This window comes from Silurus meridionalis, chromosome 16 (genome assembly GCF_014805685.1).
Source record: "Silurus meridionalis isolate SWU-2019-XX chromosome 16, ASM1480568v1, whole genome shotgun sequence".
NCBI classification, from domain to species: domain Eukaryota; kingdom Metazoa; phylum Chordata; class Actinopteri; order Siluriformes; family Siluridae; genus Silurus; species Silurus meridionalis.
Window position 1 is genome coordinate 5156033 of NC_060899.1, and position 19274 is coordinate 5175306.

General features: G+C 39.0%; 1 protein-coding gene across 1 annotated transcript in view; it reads right to left on the minus strand.

Moving 5' to 3' along the window:
* Nucleotides 1-19274, minus strand: part of LOC124399077 (leucine-rich repeat-containing G-protein coupled receptor 6) — an 83370-nt gene that overhangs the window by 29214 nt on the left and 34882 nt on the right. Inside the window, exon 2 of the mRNA XM_046869775.1 lies at nucleotides 14825-14896. Coding sequence (XP_046725731.1) covers nucleotides 14825-14896 — 72 coding nt within the window. The remainder of the gene's footprint in view (nucleotides 1-14824; nucleotides 14897-19274) is intronic.

Consider the following 19274-nt stretch of genomic DNA (forward strand, 5'->3'; position numbering starts at 1 on the left):
CTCTGAGAAATCTTCACCTTGTCTTTGAATAGACGTACACATTAAAAAAAGAAGTACGCCCTGCTTTGCACACAACCACAACACCCAGAGGAATTAGTGTAATGTGAATCTCGCACTGTGAATGATGTTATGCCTCTATTGGTTTCAGTGACCTGTTATAAAATGAAATGACTGTATTGTTATATAAACCTATAAAAATATAAAGTTAAATAAGCTTTTGGAATAGTAAAGACTTCTTTTGGATTGTAAATGCGTTTTTGAAGCATAGTTTATCCTGTCGCTACATTAGAATTAAAGAGATCGCTTCACAATTGTTTTTTGTTGTGTGTGAATGGGGTGTGGCGTCTTAATGACATTAACGCAGGCTTCAGTGACACGAATAAGATTAAGGCCAAAAGCCATGAGACTGTTAACAAGAAGAGACTGGACTGGACTGGACTGGACAAACACACATACCTACATACACACTTAGTGAACACCTTCTCTGCAGCTTTTCCACTAAAGCCCTGATGCTGAAGTAAAAAAAAAACATTTACATATCCAGTATTTAATTATAATATAGAATATGCCACATCTGGAATATGTCCTGGAAGTCTTTTTCTCGAAGCTTGTTAAGGACCTTTTGCTATTCGTGCTGGATATCAGCAATGGTGTCTAAACATCGACATTTGAGCTGGATCTTCATCTTCGGGAAGAAGTCCGCAGAAGCCAAATCTGCATGTGGATTATTCTCCGACAATCATTTCAAGGGTTGAGCTTGTTGAAGGTCTTCCTGATCTCTCATCATTTTCCAGTGATGTTCTTCTGCTTTTAAAGCATCTTGGTTTATTTTTCCTCATTCCATCCCCTTATATTCCATTCCATTCCTTTTTATATATATATATATATATATATATATATATATATATATATATATATATATATATATATATATATTCCACGCAATGCCGGATCGTCGTTAAAAGGAATTCACTGCATGTCGTACTCTGTATGTATGTGTATGTGGCAAATAAAATTGGATTGGATTTGATTTAAACAGTATACACTTGAAATGACAATAAGCCATTTGACTTGAAAGGCTTCCTATCCCGCGTTACAATGCGAATCTGAAGACTATAAAAGGGAGGATGAATTTATTTTATTGCATTTCCAATGAAACAAGTCCTTTCTAGGCTTTTTTACAGCGTACATCACTACACCGGATGCAAAAGACATTAACTCTCGCTCTGTATATGGCACTAGGTGGTGATTGTGTATTCAGAGTGACTGAATCCCTGGTACTTTGCTTACAAATCTTCGATCAAATGGTCTTAATTATCTGATGAAATCACTGTGTTGGTATTTCAGCATAGAGTGGAAAATTTGAGACACTGTCCTCGGGCTGAAAAACATTTTAAACCTGACTTGGGAATGGAAAAAACTCTGCTTATACTCCCTCTATAACCAAAAGATGGCTTTATCGTCACATTGACCTTTGGCCTCTGGGGAAGTGTGCTGCATGTGGTGCATTGGATTGTCTTGTAAAGTGTTGGATCAGGTTCGGTGTGCTTCCACTTGTCTCCCTGTCCGAGCTTATTAGCGCCCATGTGGCTAAGAAAAACATGTCTTTCTCATACACCCACCCACCCACACACAGACACAACCACACACAGACACACACTGTGGTTTCCAGATGGTCAGTGCTAATCCTAGAAGTTATTTATGAAGAAATAACGCAACAGTTATTCAATTATTCATTCATTAATCTTTCATATGCGGTTCCTCCTGGTCAGGGTTTAGCAGGACATTTGTAGTCCTTGAGGTGTGAATACACCCTGGATGGTGCTCATTACACATGCTCATTATACAGTCACATATTTGTTTCTGAGAGGTCTGAGGAAACTCTAAAACCCACATGGACACAGGGAGAACATGTAACCTGAAATCAGAATTGAAGCTGTGAGGTCAGATTGCTTTCTTCGATCTCAAATATTTATTCATTAAAGTCAAGAAATTTGAATAAAGAAGGTGGAACTCTATACTAGCTGGTGGTGATTTTCACTGATTTGAGGAGCTCAATTTTTTAAAATCGCTGGTCAGAGAGTAACTTCTTGGTAACTTTGTCCTTCTTGGTAGAAGAGAAATACTGCTGTATATAAGCAGCACTTAATTTGCCTTGACCTGCTTCAAAATGAGGCACAGAGGGAACTGGCTCTCGCTAGTGATTCTTGTAATTGTTCTGATTGTGTATGTTTGCTATTATTTTTTGCTTATGATATAAAAGTATTAAAAGCATAAGCAATGTGACATGCGAATCCCACATATGAAGGGGAGATTTTTCCGGTCGGATTGACTACATTCATTAGCATCAGAGTGAAAAAACCTTGGAATTGTAGACATATACAGGGTTATAATATATGTTCCAGCTTTAATGCTATAAAGTCTAGACAGGTGACAATGCGAGTTTCAATGCAAAAAAAAAAAAAAAAAAAAAAAAAAGCTTTCCAGTGACAGTTTTACAGGGGAAGCTTTAATACGCAGGTTAAAAATGCCTAAAGCGCAACTCAAACCCCTGATAATATTTAATTACAGTTAACAAACATGAATCGGGGCTGAAGGAGGCAGAGACGCCATTAATGACAGGGACTTGAGTGTAAATAAAGAAAGTAAGCAGTGATCAGGATGAGAACGAGTCCTGAACATGTTCCCTCTAATCTTTATGTGATGTGGGATTTGTGGCGCCATCTTCAGCCTTTTGTCCCAAATTTTACTTCTAACTATAGGTTTTATTCATGTAATTGCCTTTTTTGTTTTCTGGTGCCCTTACCAAATTATTAATGTAATAAATGGTGTTTACATTAATTTCAAGCTACACTGGAAAGCTACACAGGAAATAAGTATTGGGACACCTGACTTTCCCAGCCATGTGTGGCTCCTGAAGGCACAAAATTGTATGTCTTTGGATGTGTTAGCATAAAAATATCTCTTCACTTGAACAAGAAGGTCCATGGCCCACTCCATGAAGACATGGGTAAGAGTGGAAGATCTTAAGCTGCCTGCTACAGAGCTCTGACCTCAACCCGATTGAACCTTTGGGATGAACTGGACTGCTGAATGCACCCCAGGCCTCCTCACCTCACCTACTACAGTACCTGACTTTACTAAACACCCTGGTGGCTGAATAAACAACAATCTCCACAAGCACACTCTAAAATCTAGTGAAGAGTAAGTCATTATAACGGCCAATCAGAGCTAAAAGTAGAAATGTGTATAATCAAAAAGATAAGCTTTTGGCCAGCAGTTGAACAAACCTATGTCCTGCAAGGAGGTAGAAGGTTTTGTCAAATAAATGCAATCAACATCTGAATACTTTTACAGAAAATGGCAATTTGACTTGGTAGATTATCCGCTAACACACTTTCCAAACCATCAGTCTGTCATCAAGCACGCAACATTATTTTTTTCTCAAAAAAACTCAAATTCAGTTATGAAAATCCGTAAACGTCTTTTCTTGCTGTTTGTATTCCCACTGAGAAACCAGCACACTGATTAAATATCAACTAGATTGTAACATCAAGGATTCTGAAGCTTCTGGCCAAAAAAAAAGTGTACAAAATATGTTCAGATGCAGTGTATCTTGTGACATCTGAGATGATCATCTCAAGCTGAGCATCCCATTCTTTTTACTTTTCTTAAAAAACCCACAGCCTGAATGGATTTAGAGAATGCTATGCATAGTGTTTGCAAAACCAATTTAAGATTTTTTTTACATATACAGTATCTGACAAAAGTGAATACACCCCTCATATTTCAGCAACCATTTTAGTATATCTTCTTAAGGGACAATACTATAATAGTCAAATTATAGTCAAAATAGTCAATATTTTGTATTTTGACATCACAGAGCTGCTGGATGTTAGACACATGGTGCATCTCCACCTTCCACTTGAGGATGCCCCACAGGTGCTCAATTGGGTTTAGGTCAGGAGACATACTTGGCCACTCCATCACCTTTAGCTTGCTAAGCAACGCAGTTGTCATCTTGGCTATGTGTTTGGGGTCGTTATTATGTTGGAAAACTGCTGTCCGTCCCGGTTTCTGAAGGGATGGCATCATGTTCTGCTTTAGAATGTCACATTATATGTTGGAATCCATGTTGCCCTCAATGAACCGCAGCTTCTCAGAACCAGCAGCACTCATGCAGCCCCAGACCATGATGCTACCACCACCATGCTTGACTGCAGGCAAGACAAAATGTTTTGCTACTCCTCACCAGGGTGTCATCACACATGCTGGACACCATCTGAGCCAAACAAGTTTATTTTATTTGTCATCAGACCACGAGACATAGTTCCAGTAATTCATGCTCTTTGGCAGGTTTTCTTTAGCAAACTGTAAGCCAGCTTTAGAAGAGGCTCCTTCCGGGACGACCACCATACAAACCGACTTGCTGCAATGTATGCCATTTGGTCTGAGCACTGACAAGTGGACCTTCTGTCTCTGCAACCTCTAAAGCAATGCTGCAGCACTCAAGCGTTTGTTTTTTGAAGCAGCTTCTGCACCTGACACACAGCACGAGGACCCAACTTCTTTGATGAACCCTTGCAAAGTCTGTTCCAAGTGGAACCTTTCTTGGTAAACCTCTGTATGACCTTGACCACTGTGCTGTAACTCAGTTCCAGGGTGTTACAGATCTTCTTATAGCCTCGGCATTTTTGTGGAGAGCAACAAGTCTAATTCTTAAATCTTTAGAGAGCCTTTGCCATGAGGTGCATGTTAAACATCCAGTGGTCAGTATGAGAGAATTGTACTCAAAGCACCAAATTTTAGGTGCTCTAATACAAAATTTGTAAGGTCCTGTCAAGCTAACAAAAACATGAACAGAATGAATAGGACATGTGCCTTTGCATGGTTAAGCGACGTACAGCTGTTATCACTTAAGGTGTACTCACTTTTGTTGCCAGCTATTTAGACTGTAATAGTTGTACTGTATGTTGGTATTTTCAGAAGACAGTAAATCTGTACTGCTATACAAGCTGCACATTTACTATTTTTAAATATATCCAAGTTTCAATTCTATAGTATTGTCCCCTGAGAAGACGTACTAGAATGATAGCTAAAATGTGAGGGGTGTACTCAGTTTTGTGAGATACTGTAAATGCTCTATGATATCAATCGTCACCTCCAAACCGCTTCTACTGAGCCATTCAGCATGACTAACCATGTGCTCTGTTCTCTATTTTACTCTCTAACCCCTGATATGCTTTCTCTCCACAGTGTGAACAACATGAAAACACTTCACATCAGAGACGTGTTCATCTAAACACAGGCTGCACTTGGGAGTGAAGTTTGACATTCTGTGAGAACCGGTTGTATGCCTTTGTTAAATACGATTTGAAATGTTTTTTCGAAAGCTGTTTGTCTGAAAGCTGTTTGTCGTATGTGTAACTATAAAAATGTCACGTTCGCTTGTTTTCAATACAGATGCTTAGCACGCTAGCACTTTACACCGCAGCATTCTGATATTCCTCTGATTGACTCTTCTGCGCACCTCATCTTCAAAACCTTAAACTACACCTGGAATTCACATTTATACTTTGGAAAATAACCCAGGGAACCAACCCCAGCCATTAGGGTTGCACAAGCCAGTGCACTCTTAGTGCCGGTCCCAAGCCCGGATAAATGGGGAGGGTTGCGTTAGGAAGGGCATCCAGTGTAAAAACGTGCTAAATCGAACATGTGGATCATGAATACGGATGATCCGCGGTGGCGACCCCTAATGGGAGAAGCCGAAAGAAACATAAGGTAGCTCATTGATTAAGACTTTGGATCAGGAGGTTGGATGGATGAATGGATGGATGGATGGATGGATGGATGTAAGGATGGATGGATAAATGGATGGATGAATAGATGGATGGATGGATGGATGGATGGATGGATGGATGGATGGATGGATGGAAGGATGGATGGATAAATGGATGGATAAATGGATGGATGGATGGATGGATGGATGGATGGATGGATGGATGGATGGATGGATGGATGTTTAGCATCTAACAGAAATGCAGATAGTAGCAAATGTACAAATTGCCAAGAGCAGATAAATGTGCAAATATATGTACAGTAGAAAATAAGTAAATAAATGCACAGCAAATAAATATAAAGGCTATAGCGCTCAAAGATGATCATGAGCTGTTGAGTAAGTGCAACAAATAAATATAAAGGCTCTAGGTAGTGTAAAAATATGCAGCAGCTGGTGAGCACATACTCTAAGAATATGTAAGAACATACATGAGAAGTTATATTAGTGTGTGTACAGAATGTGGGATATAAAAAGGTCATCTGACAAATGCCATAAATGTAAAGATTTAGATGTAATATTAAGAAATTCATGGACAAAGCAACAGAACTGTAATGAATGGGCATCTAGTGTCACCCAGATAAGGATGGGTTCTCCTAAGAGTCTGGTTCCTCTCAAGGTCTCTTCTTCATACCATCCCACGGATGTTGTGATATTGTCGCCATTGGCTCGCTCATTCCGGACTAATTTATAGTGCAAATTATTTTATAGTGCTAAAATGTATAATCGCAATCTATTTCATTCTGTTAAGCTGCTCTAAAACAGTTCACAGCAATATACAAATAAATCTGATCTGAATTCAATTGAAACGTGACTGACGTTAGCTAGCAAAAGCCGAGGTTGGAGCTAGCTTAGCTCGTTCTTAACCTCAGTTGATCTGTGTGAGTGTGTTTTTTTTGTTGTTTTTTTAACAAAGCTGCCTTTATTAAGCAAAACAAAACAAAAACTCTAAATACGGTTCATTCGGTTTACTTTGGGGTTAGATTTAGGCTTAGCATAGCATAAATTAATGAAATAAACATCAATTAAAGGTAATCAAAAGGTTAGTAAGATGAATGTGTGTGTTCATTTATGCACAGCATTTATCTGTGTGGCACTGTACAGAACAAGACATGCTACAAATTATCATGGCGTGCATGTGTGTGTGTGTGTGTGTGTGTGTGTGTGTGTGTGTAATTTACTCCATATGAGCAGAGCTGCTGGGTTATGGTTTATTATGGCAGGACTCAGAGTGGGAAACTAGCCAAAACACTGCGGTAGGTTCACACACCCATACACACAAACACGCAGATACAAACACACCGTCACCTGCCCTGACATGCGTCAATCAAAATCCTCCAACAGCACAGTGAGACTAAGGTGACCTTTGACCTTTTAGCAAAATAATCAAAGCTCATTTTAATTGGAACACTTAAGCTTAAGAACGGCTCATCTTCTGTTCCAGCAAAGTCGTATTGTTTGAAGTTTGCGTCTTTTATTTCGCACCAGCATTTACGATCAGGGGCCCATCCCCGGTGCCCTATCCCCCAATTATCTGATCTTTGGTGCTACATGTAACAACAATCGTTATCAAAAAGCATAATTATTATTGCATTTTCTATAAGAGACAATAAAGAACAAAATTTGAGCAGTTTAATAAATTAACTGGAATTATGCATACTGTACGACATGGTATCAAAAAGTTTATAGAGTAGCGCCCTAAATGTCCTCCCTCGTACGCCTAAAAATCTGGTACTAGAACGCCCCGTTGATGGTCTTGCCCCTGGGAACGAATTTTCGATGCACAATATCGAAAAAGATGATGTGCATGCATTCGGTCGAGCTGCAGACCTGCCTTCCTTTTTTTCGTGGAGATGATTGGCTCTTCCATTGTGGACTGTTGATTTGTCTCATGGTCATACCTGTACACCCAAGTTTCGTCACCGATGATGATCCTCGACATGAAGGATGGTTCATCTATGACACGATTCAGAGTTCTTAACAGACTTTGACACGGTGTTCCTTCTGCTTCAGCAACACGGCGCATGTTCAAATCACGTGAGGATCGCCTGGACTGTTCCATTTGACAGACTGACAACGGCAGCAACATTGTGGAAGTTGTCGAACGGTTGCAAAATTTTCGGAGGTTGAGCTTGTTGAAGTTCTTCCTGATCTCTCATCATCTTCCAGTGAAGTTATTCCACTCTTGCAGCGCTCGTGCCACACCAAGCACCTCAAACGACTCGTTGCAGTATCGCCGTAAACTTTCTAAATCATATCAAACGTCTCTCTAGCAGATTTGTCAAGTTTCATGTAGAATTTGCTCTTTGTTCTAACTTGCTGTCGATGATGACATTGCAGACGTGGTTATGCATGTGGTCAGAATAGCACCCGTCGCACAGCTCCCGATGTACACAGGACAATGTTTTTTGACACACTAACTTATGAAGGTCGGTGCTCCCTATGAATGTGCATGCAGCCTTGTGCTGCCATCTGTTGGCATGTTAAAAAAACTGGAAAAAGATTAATAGTTGGAAATACTGTGGAGTGGATAAACTTTGGAGTAACTGATAGAATTTCTAATTAATGTTTATTAAAACAGCTTCATTAAGGGCTAACTTTAGAATTGCAACACAAAATAGGGAACAATAATCACTATTTCTTTTTTGAAAACTGGCTGACTAGCTGTCTTTCCCGTCTTGCTCTCTCCCCTTTTTCTACTTTTTTCAGTTTTTCTCTTTAGACACCTGATTCTCTCTGCACCATTCTTGAGTTTTGCTGTCTGTGAAGTGCTGCTTTTCTGAATCCCGCAAACGTCTTAAGGGGACACATGTTCACGGATACGCACAGGCACTCGGCACAAAGGGGGCATTCATTATAGCATGCTTCCTAACAGATTATTGTGCAGAAAAGCAATTTAAATACCAAAATCATTCAGTTTTTGTATTGTATGGGGTCCTCCTGGTCCCCTTGTGTGACTAAGTCCTAATCCTCCCCTTTCAGCTTTTACATATTTTACAGACTGGTAAAACAATTAGTGCCTTTTAACATCTGTGTGTCTGATTGTCCCACAGTTATTAGATCATTACATATGACTTATGTCTATGACAATGTCCTCCGCTGTATAGCAGTCCAACAATTGGTGTAAACATGGTGCAAGTTGGTCTGCTCATCTATAGACCAGATCATCCTCCTGATCCTGTTTACAAAATCGAGAAATATATTAAGACAAAAAAATAGTTATAACGACAATAATAGCGATGGGTGGCCTGTAATAATGCATTCTTGGACGACTTGAAAATGATTTATCTGCCGCCGAATGCTTCTCGTTACTCCGATTTTTCACTGCAGCCCGAAACTGTAAACACGGTTTTTGTGTGAAAATACACAAATTACACGTGTAAACACACGCACAGCAGATGTGAATTCCGAAACTGCGTCCGGAGCGTGATTTGTGTGTTTTGCCGCGGCGTTGTGTTTAGTGGACCAGGAGGTAGAAGGCGCTGTGCATTTCTCGCCTGATTAAGAAACGCTGTCATTTACCTCCCATCGTCTCCCTGATGAGCTGACACGCTCGCTCACAATCTTTCCATCCTCATCAGCTTCTAATAACATTGCTGTCCTTCTTCGGCTTGTTCAATTTCAGAGTTGTGAAACTTTGTAAACTTTGGATCGTTTTCGGCTGTAAATAATATAAATGATTTTGGTTGCTCGTTCGAAACCTCCCACAGCTCAGATGGGGTTTGTGTTTTAGACGCTGTGGTCACGCGTCTCCGCATCGCCAGCCGCAGGAGAATCAACACGTCGTTACAGCGCTCTCTCCATGGTGCTCGTGTCCTCCTCAGCAGTTTTTCCAAATGACCAAAATGTGTTTACCAAAGCAAATTAAAAAGGACATAATACTTATATGTGTGTTGCTTAATTTTTCAATATAGAACTCCGATAAGATATAAGATCTGTTCATTGTTTGTGTTTGTGGGTTGTCTTGTGGGTGCCCAGAGTGACATGTGCATAGAAGGAAGTTTATGGTAGTTAGACTTCACTAGGACCAGGGAGTTTTTAGGTAGATGAGTAGTTAAAGAATCCAATGGGATTAGGATTAAAGTATAAGTAGCCATGTGTCAATTTTTGGAAAGTTACAGCAGTTGAATAAGTGGTTGGGGTGGGCAGGTAATAGAAGAATTAGTTTCAAGGTAAATACACTGAGCAATTTTTATTAAGTCCTTTGCATGTTTTGTGTCAGACTACACAAACATGATCCCGATGTCACACTGTAGTTGTCATAATGTCAACAATGACAGTCAAAAACTGTTACATGTTCAGACCCACGTTCTCTTTACTTATGGTACGCTAATAACAAACCTAAACAATCTGTATTGTTAATTTTGTTCAGGACATGCCATCATAATAAAAATGTTATTCAAACACTCCTTTTGCCTCCATATCTCTATAAGTTTCTCTTTTGGCTGTACTGTTCACCTGACTGGTTAATTGCGCTAATTGCATCATCTGGTTCAGCGATCCTATTGGTTCTTGGTTGGACGGTCGTCGTAGGAGAAGGCACACTGCAGAAAAGTGTCTTAGTGTCACGCTGGTAACTGGACCTCACATCATATTAATTTATTTATACAAAAGAATTTCACATTTTTGTTATCTAATGAATGTATCCCGTCTGAACTAAGCAAAGATGATTATCTAGCCCCATACTTTTATTAGCCCCATACTTCTTGCTGCCTTCTGCCTTGCTCGTTGTTAGCTTCGTAGGCTAGCCTACATCTGTGGTGCCAGGAAATGATACACCATGGTGGGGTTTGCCTGAAGTAGTTTAGGGGTATGAGGTTGGTATGTGGGGACTATATATGGGGTCTTAAAAAAGCAGCTGGTCTTACTCTCCCTCATTCAATCTGCTGCTTTTCATCTCCGCTGACGGAATGACAGAAGGAAAAAAAAATACATATACAAGAGAGGAAGAGAGAGATAAAATTTTGATCCCTCTTTTTTTTCGCTTAGGCATCTGCAGCTGTGCAGCTTAAGCAGTGCAGAAGACGAACGATCCGCTCGGATTTGAGACATCTGATCACACACATATTTGAATATTGTTCTTGTCAACTCTTGAGCTTAGAGTTGGTGTTCATGCATTCCTACACACACACACACACACACTTAAGTAAGTACTTTCTCCTGAAGTTGCACTCACGCATGCCGTACATTGAGGGTGGGTATGAACAGATTGCTACCCTTTTTCTTGACTATGAAATCCAGATTTTAACACCCAGGATCTAAAATGCATTTTTAGTCTCTAATAAAAAATGTAAAAAGGTGGTATTTTTTGTGTCAGGGGGTAATTTAAAAAAATTTGTTGCGGTTTAAGGAGGAAAAAGTTGTAAATGAGATAGATGAGGGGTCTTTGGGTGGCGGTATATTGAGGGATAGTAGCATTAATGAAGTCATTAGGCGTACTTCAAGGGCTGTTTAAGGGAATGTAATGTGGTTTTAGGCTTGAGTTGCAAAATAGTATACTTGTCTATAGGGGTAATTAGTAGTATGATAATCAGTTGTTGTAGAAAGGAGGAATGGGTAAAAAATGGTAAATGGGTTATTAGAATTGTTGGAATGGCAGTTGAAGGGTGAAAGGGTGGGTGTAAAAGTGGTATCAAATATCAGTAGTGGGTAGATGAGTTAGGGTTTTGGATTAGGGTTTAGCAGGGGTTAGGCTTTTGTGATTAGCAGAGGTCACAGGTAAGAGGCAGTGACACAATGTTATTTTGGGTTGATTTGTGTGAGGTTTTTAAAGTGCTAAGTTAAGGTGGAAGGTAACTGGAGAAGTCAGAGCAGGTTTAAGATTAAAAATGCTATCCTGTCACAAGTAATGGGCAGCCTACACCCTACATTGAACTCTAATATTATTGAAAACACTTGCACATGTAGACCAGTTCTAGTTGCAAAGAAATTGGTATATAAGTGGAAAGCCTAAGGAAAAGATTTTATATATAGTCTCATAGTCTCAATATATGTGGTCATCTGCTAATTAAATTATGGTTTTCCCAGTTGGGCAATTACCATTCACTAGGCAGGGCTTACATTTAAAAGCATTTAACTCCTGTGTTAAGGTATACCTGCTAAAGTTACCTCTTAGACTTAGTGTGAAAGCCCCAATTTAGAGCTACCAAGATAAGGAAAAAATGAAGAGGTTAAGCTGAGACACAAAAGCAAGCTGATCCACATTAATGGAGGTATTTGGCAGTGTTTCTGTTTAAACACACTCGAAGCTGCAGGATTTCGTCTGCACTCCATAGCTGTGTGAGGTAGAATTAGGTGGGGGGTCGCTCTGCTTCGGTGGCTCTGAAGTAGAACTTATTGATTCCTTCAGTACACTGCATTCTCCGGTTCTGTGTAGAGAACGTTCACTCTGCAAATGCTAAACAGATCCGGGATTCTCACTCAGGCCAAGTTTGTCCGTGTCAGTATACAGAATCGAAGAAGCACTGCCAACAGCCTCCATGCTAACCTTCTCCAGAAACTCTGGGGAGTCTCATACGTCTCAGTCCAGCTAATTGCACAATTTTATAGAAATGTGTGGGTCTGTGGGTGGCTTTGGACTTTATGCCAATGGGAATATTACCTGAAATACATTGAGCTCTTTGGACTGGCTGGTAAAATCATCTGCTGTTACCACAAATTATCACTTCAACATTTTTTTACTGATTACTCTCATTACCAACAACTGGTCACAAATAACCAATGTTTTTAAAATCTAACTATAGATTACTCCTTTTACCAATTAGCAATCATTGATTAATATTGTTCACAAAAGGCAGTCATTAAATACTATTTTTCCCAGTGACCAACCACTGACCGTTCTCAACAACCAGTCAATAATTATAATTGTTCTAAAAATAAAAACAATTACTGATTATCGTTGTTCACAACAACCAATCACTGATTACCCTTTTCCCCAGTGATAAGTCATTGGTTAACAGTGTTTGCAATGACGAATCGCCAATTCAAATAGATTCAGAAAATCTTCCTTCTTTATTTAGCATATCTGAATATGCAAATGAGGTTCAGAATTCACACAAAATTTGCAATTCTGTCTAATTTGTCACTTAATGACTTTCCACTGAGATGAAGGCATACAGCAGAAACACACTCTCATCAGTATCCATGATTGTTTTGTATGTAATATTTTGATGGACTTCTCCCGTTCATTTTCGTACTGCATGAGTAGACATTTGTTTGGCATACGGTCCACCATTTATCCTTGTTACGGTACAATTGTTTGTGTTTCTCCAAGTGAACACAATCGTGTACATCCATGGCTGACGTACACCAACAATGTTTTTAGGGGTCAGAGAAATATCTAGAATTTGAAATCTAAAGAAAAGTCCTCAAGACAAATAAAAAATAAGGAGAAATTATAGCAGTATAGCATTAGATTTGATTGATTTCACTAATGGAAAATTGATAAAGTATGCAAAGATATTACAAGTTATATAACATCCTTCACCTACCATTGAATTATTCACTATTAACCTGTATAACATCCTTTATTTGTAACTTTTATAAAAAATATTGGGTCGTGGACAACTTTAAAATGATAGATATTGGTTGTTAGGGGATAACTGATGACTGGGGGGGTATTGGCCGACAGGAACAAGAGGTATATTTAGGGCTGTAATTAGCTGGAGAGGTAGTATGGGTGCGTACTTGAAGGGTAGTTTATGGTAATTAGGTATCTACAGCAGGAACTTAGGGTGGGTAAGTATTCTTAGGTATTTTTTGTGTTTGGGGGTAGTTTAAAAAGGATAGTTACTATATTATGACGATACACTTTTAATTGAGATAACTGAGCGGTTGTTGGGTGGTGTCATTGGTGGTACTTAAAGGGCTGTTAAAGGGTAGTGTAGTTTTAGGCTTATGTGGTAAAATAGTATACTTACCTATAAAGAGTAATTGGTAGTTTGTTTTTAAAGGGTTTGTTGCAATGTTTAATGGTGCAAGTAAAACTATGGAGAGGGGGAGTGGTTAAATATAGTAAAGAGGTGGTTTGAATGGAAGTTAAAGGTTAAAGGGCAGGTACAATTGGGTGTTTGGGAGGGTGGAATCAAATATGGAAAGGGGTAGATAAATTAAGAGGTTAGATTTGGGATTTTAGTTTAAGGTTCTTTAGATATAAGTGGTAGTGGCACAAGGGCATTTCGAGTTGTTGTGTGTGATTTGTGTGAGGAAAGTTTGGGCAATTTTACAAAAAATGTCAGATCAGGTTGACTAAAAATAAATTATAAATAAAGAAGGCTTAGATATTAAACAGTAATATAACCTATATCTTGCACCTATCATAGAATAATCCTCTGATAATCTATTTTCATCTTTTCATTTATTTTCTCCACTGGAAAACGTCTGCATTCAGAACCCTATCCTACCATAGAGTCTTCTTGACATATTTGTTTTTATTTTTCCAGATTGCTTGGCAGCCCTTTGCTATTTAATCTTGACATATCCATTACAACACAATACCTTTATTAAATCAGTTGTGGAGCCTGAGAAGTTTATGGCAAAACTGGTTCTGTTTACTTGCCTTGATTTGCCCTGATTTGGGTTGTTATCTTGTCGCAGAATACGCCCATGTTGCAGACAGACTGTTTGCTCTTTAGTGTCGCACAACAAAAGCAATCAGGATAATTGATCATCGTTACCATTACGTCCTACTCACTGTTTTCTAAGCTGTAAAAATATAAAGCATGCAATAAGGCTGTAATGACTCTTAATCACTAATGAGAGGTTCTTCGTGGCAGAACATGTATGGTTTTGTTTGTAGGAGAGCAGATCTTCTGCCTCACTGAATCATATCCTGCTGGAACCAATCACACATAACTGATCCTGACTGACATGAGGCTGTAGCATTGAACTTTTTCCTGTTCACTTGTTTACACGAGTGCATTAGGGTCTCTCTCTTACACACACACACACGCACACACACACACACACACACACACACACACTTACAGTTCGGTGAGGAAGGGCAGGCCGTGAAAAGCGTTGGCTTGGATTTCGCTGATGTTGTTCATGCTGAGATCTCTGTAAAGACACATGGAGGAGGAGGAGGAGTGTCAGAAAGTATGTTGTGGTAAACACATGCTGATTATAAAGATTTCAAAGTAAATTAACCTCATAAATAAAAGAGATTTACAGAAATAATGAATGCATGATTCTGAGATGATTAAGAAACATGGATATAAAGTACAGGACTTTCAACATCATCTTCATCATCATATAGCACTTTGCACATTGAGATCGCAATCTGAAAGTGTTTTTTATAAAATACATTCAAAATTAGGCAAGGAATTATATGTATTTGGAGTGGGGATAATATGCACAACAGGAGGATTATAGAAAAATATAGAAAAATAACATGAAAATAAAAGTAAAGTAAAAGAAGGGAAAAGAAAGTAATTATATGATAAAAAAAAATGTTAGAATAAAAATAGAATAAAAAAGTAAAAAAATAGTCGTCTTGTCATATTTGGGGAGTAAAAAAAATTTTTTTTTATTGTTTCCTTTGAATTTTTCCATCTTTTGAAAAAAAGGCGCTTTTTTCCCAAAATAATATTATATTTATAATAATAATAATTGTTTTAAGTAATTTTATTGTTCTTGGTTAACAAAGGTAAAAATAAGATGAGTAAAGCAAAAACTTAAAGATTTTTATTTGTAACAAACATAATTATATGCAGAATATAACTTGCAGTAAAATGTAACCTGATTGGCCACTTAGAAATGTGTGCATTAGGAACTATGAATCTAAAATTACAGAAAAATATTAGAAAATGCAAGAGAATAAGAGAAGGTATGAGAAAATATATTAGATAATGATTAAGTGGTATTTAAAAAATAGTGCAAATATATTTAGATGTTCAAACTACAAAATGCAATGAAGTATAACAAACCAGTAACAGTAACAATAACAAGTACTATTATCATTGCAGAAGAACCCTTCCTAGATGCTTCAGAGTCATCCAGGATTTACCAGGCTTTCTGTTTTTTGATGAGGGGTCGAGTTGATAGATTTATATAAAAAATTCCATAATTAGGCATCTAATAAAGCAAAAACTAAAAGCTCCAAATATAAGATTTGTTGAGTGATAGTAGGAATAAATACATCTCTATGAGTAAATACTGTATGTATGAGTACGGCTTGAACAGGTATGAATTTGAACTGAATCAGAAACTGAATAATGTCCAAATATTTGTAGTTCACCAAATCACCATCTCTACATGTGGAGCCTCTGACACATATGATAAACTGCTGCTGGACTATTAACATAACTCTCTCTCTCTTTCTCTCTCTCTCTCTCTCTCTCTCTCTCTCTCTCTCTCTCTCTCTCTCTCTCTTTCATTTCCACCATCTTCCACACCTTCAATCCATTTTCATGATGTGATGAAAACTGCAGAGCATCTATTACTTTTTGCGTGGTAATTGCTCCGTCTTGTTCTAGTATTTCATGCCAGAGAAGGTCATTGCCCAGAAGGATCCGGACCCTAATTAAAGCATCTGAAATCTGGAACTGTCTTTCCATTATTCGTGTCTTTCCCAATTTCCCATCTCATTAATTAACATGATGCAGATGCGGGTCTGGATTTCCTGACGGGGGAGAAACTTTCGAGAGAGCGCGCTCGTTCGCTGATGAAAGTCGACGTATCGCGTTTCAGCCTTTTATCGCCTTGATTAACGGCCCGAGCCACTCACGCCGCACCTGTAAGACTTGACCCGGACCATCTCGATGAGAGGATCTGGACGGAAAGAAAGAACGAGTCGGTCAATCTAGCCAAACCCAATCCGAACAAAACATGTGGACTCGGATATCAAAGACGGATGCTGTGCACTAGCACTTTTTACCATCCATCAAAGAAAACAAGAAACATGGAGTGAGAGGAAGGAACTTTCCATTGTGAATCAGTGTTTTGCAGCTGGTAATTTTTTTTTCTTTTTTTATGTGTGTGTGGACAAGGTCAGGTTTCTCAGGGTGTTTTCCAGATGTTTTTTTTACCTTCTGTCTAATCAAGGCAACTCCTCTCTGTCTTTAGAGACAGACAGCTCAGAATTGACACCTTACCCATCATGCTTTCAGAAAGGTTCTTGCTACAAGAGTGCTGCTTTAGTTTTGGACTGGCGCTATGGAGCTCTTGTAGCTTTATAAATAAGCAAAGCGTATATCCTCTAGTTTAGCATCAAATGACATGTGGTTTGAGTTATTTGTTTTTACATTGTACTAAACTCTAATGGACCTTATCGTTGAGGTGAATCTTTGGAACTCTGCTGGAAATGATTATTTAAGGTATAAAGATACATGCTAAAGATAAATCAGATTAGCAAAACTAAATAGAAGCGAATTTCACAGTTCGGTCGAGCGACTACATTTGGAAGGAAACAATGCTTAATTTTTCTATCAATCGTTCTCAGTCCTCTATGAAAAAATTACTATTTTCAAAACGGCAGTCACTCTGGCCGTGATTGGATTACAAATTCTCGCATCGTATGTAGCAGCCAGGCGGAGCGTCGCGTTTGATTTAAATCGAAACCTTCAGCGAGTGTCAGTTCCCTCGCGAGACGTCTGTGCGAGCCTGCAAACCATTGCGAACAGAACCGAACTGCAACATTACTTCATTTACGTCCCAAAGGGAATCCATAACCCGAGACCACCAAGCAAGAGAGGATAAACGGAGTGGTCTGAAAAATATTCATCGCCCGAGACTTTGATACTCTCTTATTTATTTCTTTTGTCAGAGTGTCAGGCACGGCGAGGTGAAAAGCTAATTTGCACGGCAGGGCGTCTGGAAAACATCTTATGGAAAACAGGAGCGCGGGAGCACATGCCGAGGAGGAACGCCGACGCTTTATACTGACACGGTGGCATGGAGTACACTCAACACAAACCTGTAAAACGGCGGGGAGGATTTGGACGTTTTCGAGCAAACACAATATCGCATACATCGCATACATACATCGTGTAGTGTTACTGAAGGAAAACATATAGTTTTCAGCGTTGATGGTGTTTCCATCTGTATAGAGTGGATTGGAATCTGTTTACTTCACAGGAAAAAACGGCACGTTCATATCATTTGTAAAGGAAAAGTTTCCAGATACATTCTATAAAATAAAATCTACATTCTTACCAATTCACATCCCCTCTCCACACGCTACATTTAATCATGAAGATCGTCGCTAAGCATTTTGTTCCAGTCAGGGTTGCTAAGAATCCAGAGTCAAACCCAAGAATGCTTAGATGGGAATACAGTCTGTATAAGTAACATATTTCGTTTTGGAAGAAACTGAAAACACATTTAGATCATAGTAGAACAGGCAAAACTTGAGAAAGAACTTGACCTTTAGAATCAAAAGCTATTCCAACCTCTTGGGGTCAGTTGGGGTCAGAAATCAGGGTTAGCCATGATATGGCACTTCTGGAACAGACAAGGTTAAGTGTCTTGCTGAAGGGCCTAACAGTGGTAGAACTGGGAGGACTTGAACCCCCACTACCGTCTGATCAGTACCCCAGAGCCTTAACCTTTGAGCCACTACTGCCTTTAGGATCAACCTATAGATCTTGCTGCAACACCCCGCCCCACCTAACCCATCGTGCTGAGTGTCTGATATCATTTGTATCACTTTTCTGGCCACAAGCTTCATAATTCTGAAGAACATTACATTTTTCATTTTTCGTTTTTGCAGCTGGACTTTTTTAAATATGCCTTTTGCAGCATCAGAGAGCCAAACCTTTTGTCTGTATTTGTAATCTGTATATGAACCCCAGCCATTAGGGTTGCACAAGCCAGTGCACTCTTAGTGCCGGTCCCAAGCCGGGATAAATGGGGAGGGTTGTGTTAGGAAGAGCATCCAGCGTAAAAAGATGTGCCAAATCGAACATGCGGATCACGAATACGGAAGATCCGCTGTCGCAACCCCTAATGGGGAAGCCGAAAGAAAGTTTTTTATATGAACCCCAACAAACGCTCTCTATTTTTCAACACATTAAAGTAAACAGGATGCTTTAAATGATTAATAATTCTAACTTTCTAAAAGAGGATTCTGTCCTTCAATGCTCTCAGTTGGTACAGATAAACCCTTTCAAACATCCAAAAATACTCATTAAGGCCATGCCCACAATACTGTTCCTGAATGTGGATTCTACAACAGGCTCAATAATACAATATAAACCTAATATTTTCTCTTTTGTCAAGATTCATAGTGCAATCGTTTTTCTTTAAGCATTGCTTTAATTTTAGTGGTAACGTTTAATCTAATCTGCTTCAGTTAAATGACATCACTGTGCAATTACTCGATGATTTCGGTGCAGTCATTTTCCACAGGCCATGCTGTCCGCTTACTGTAAGCATGACGTGAAGCCGCAAGCCACGCTGAACATCGGGATTCTGAAGCCTCTTTACAAAAATAAAT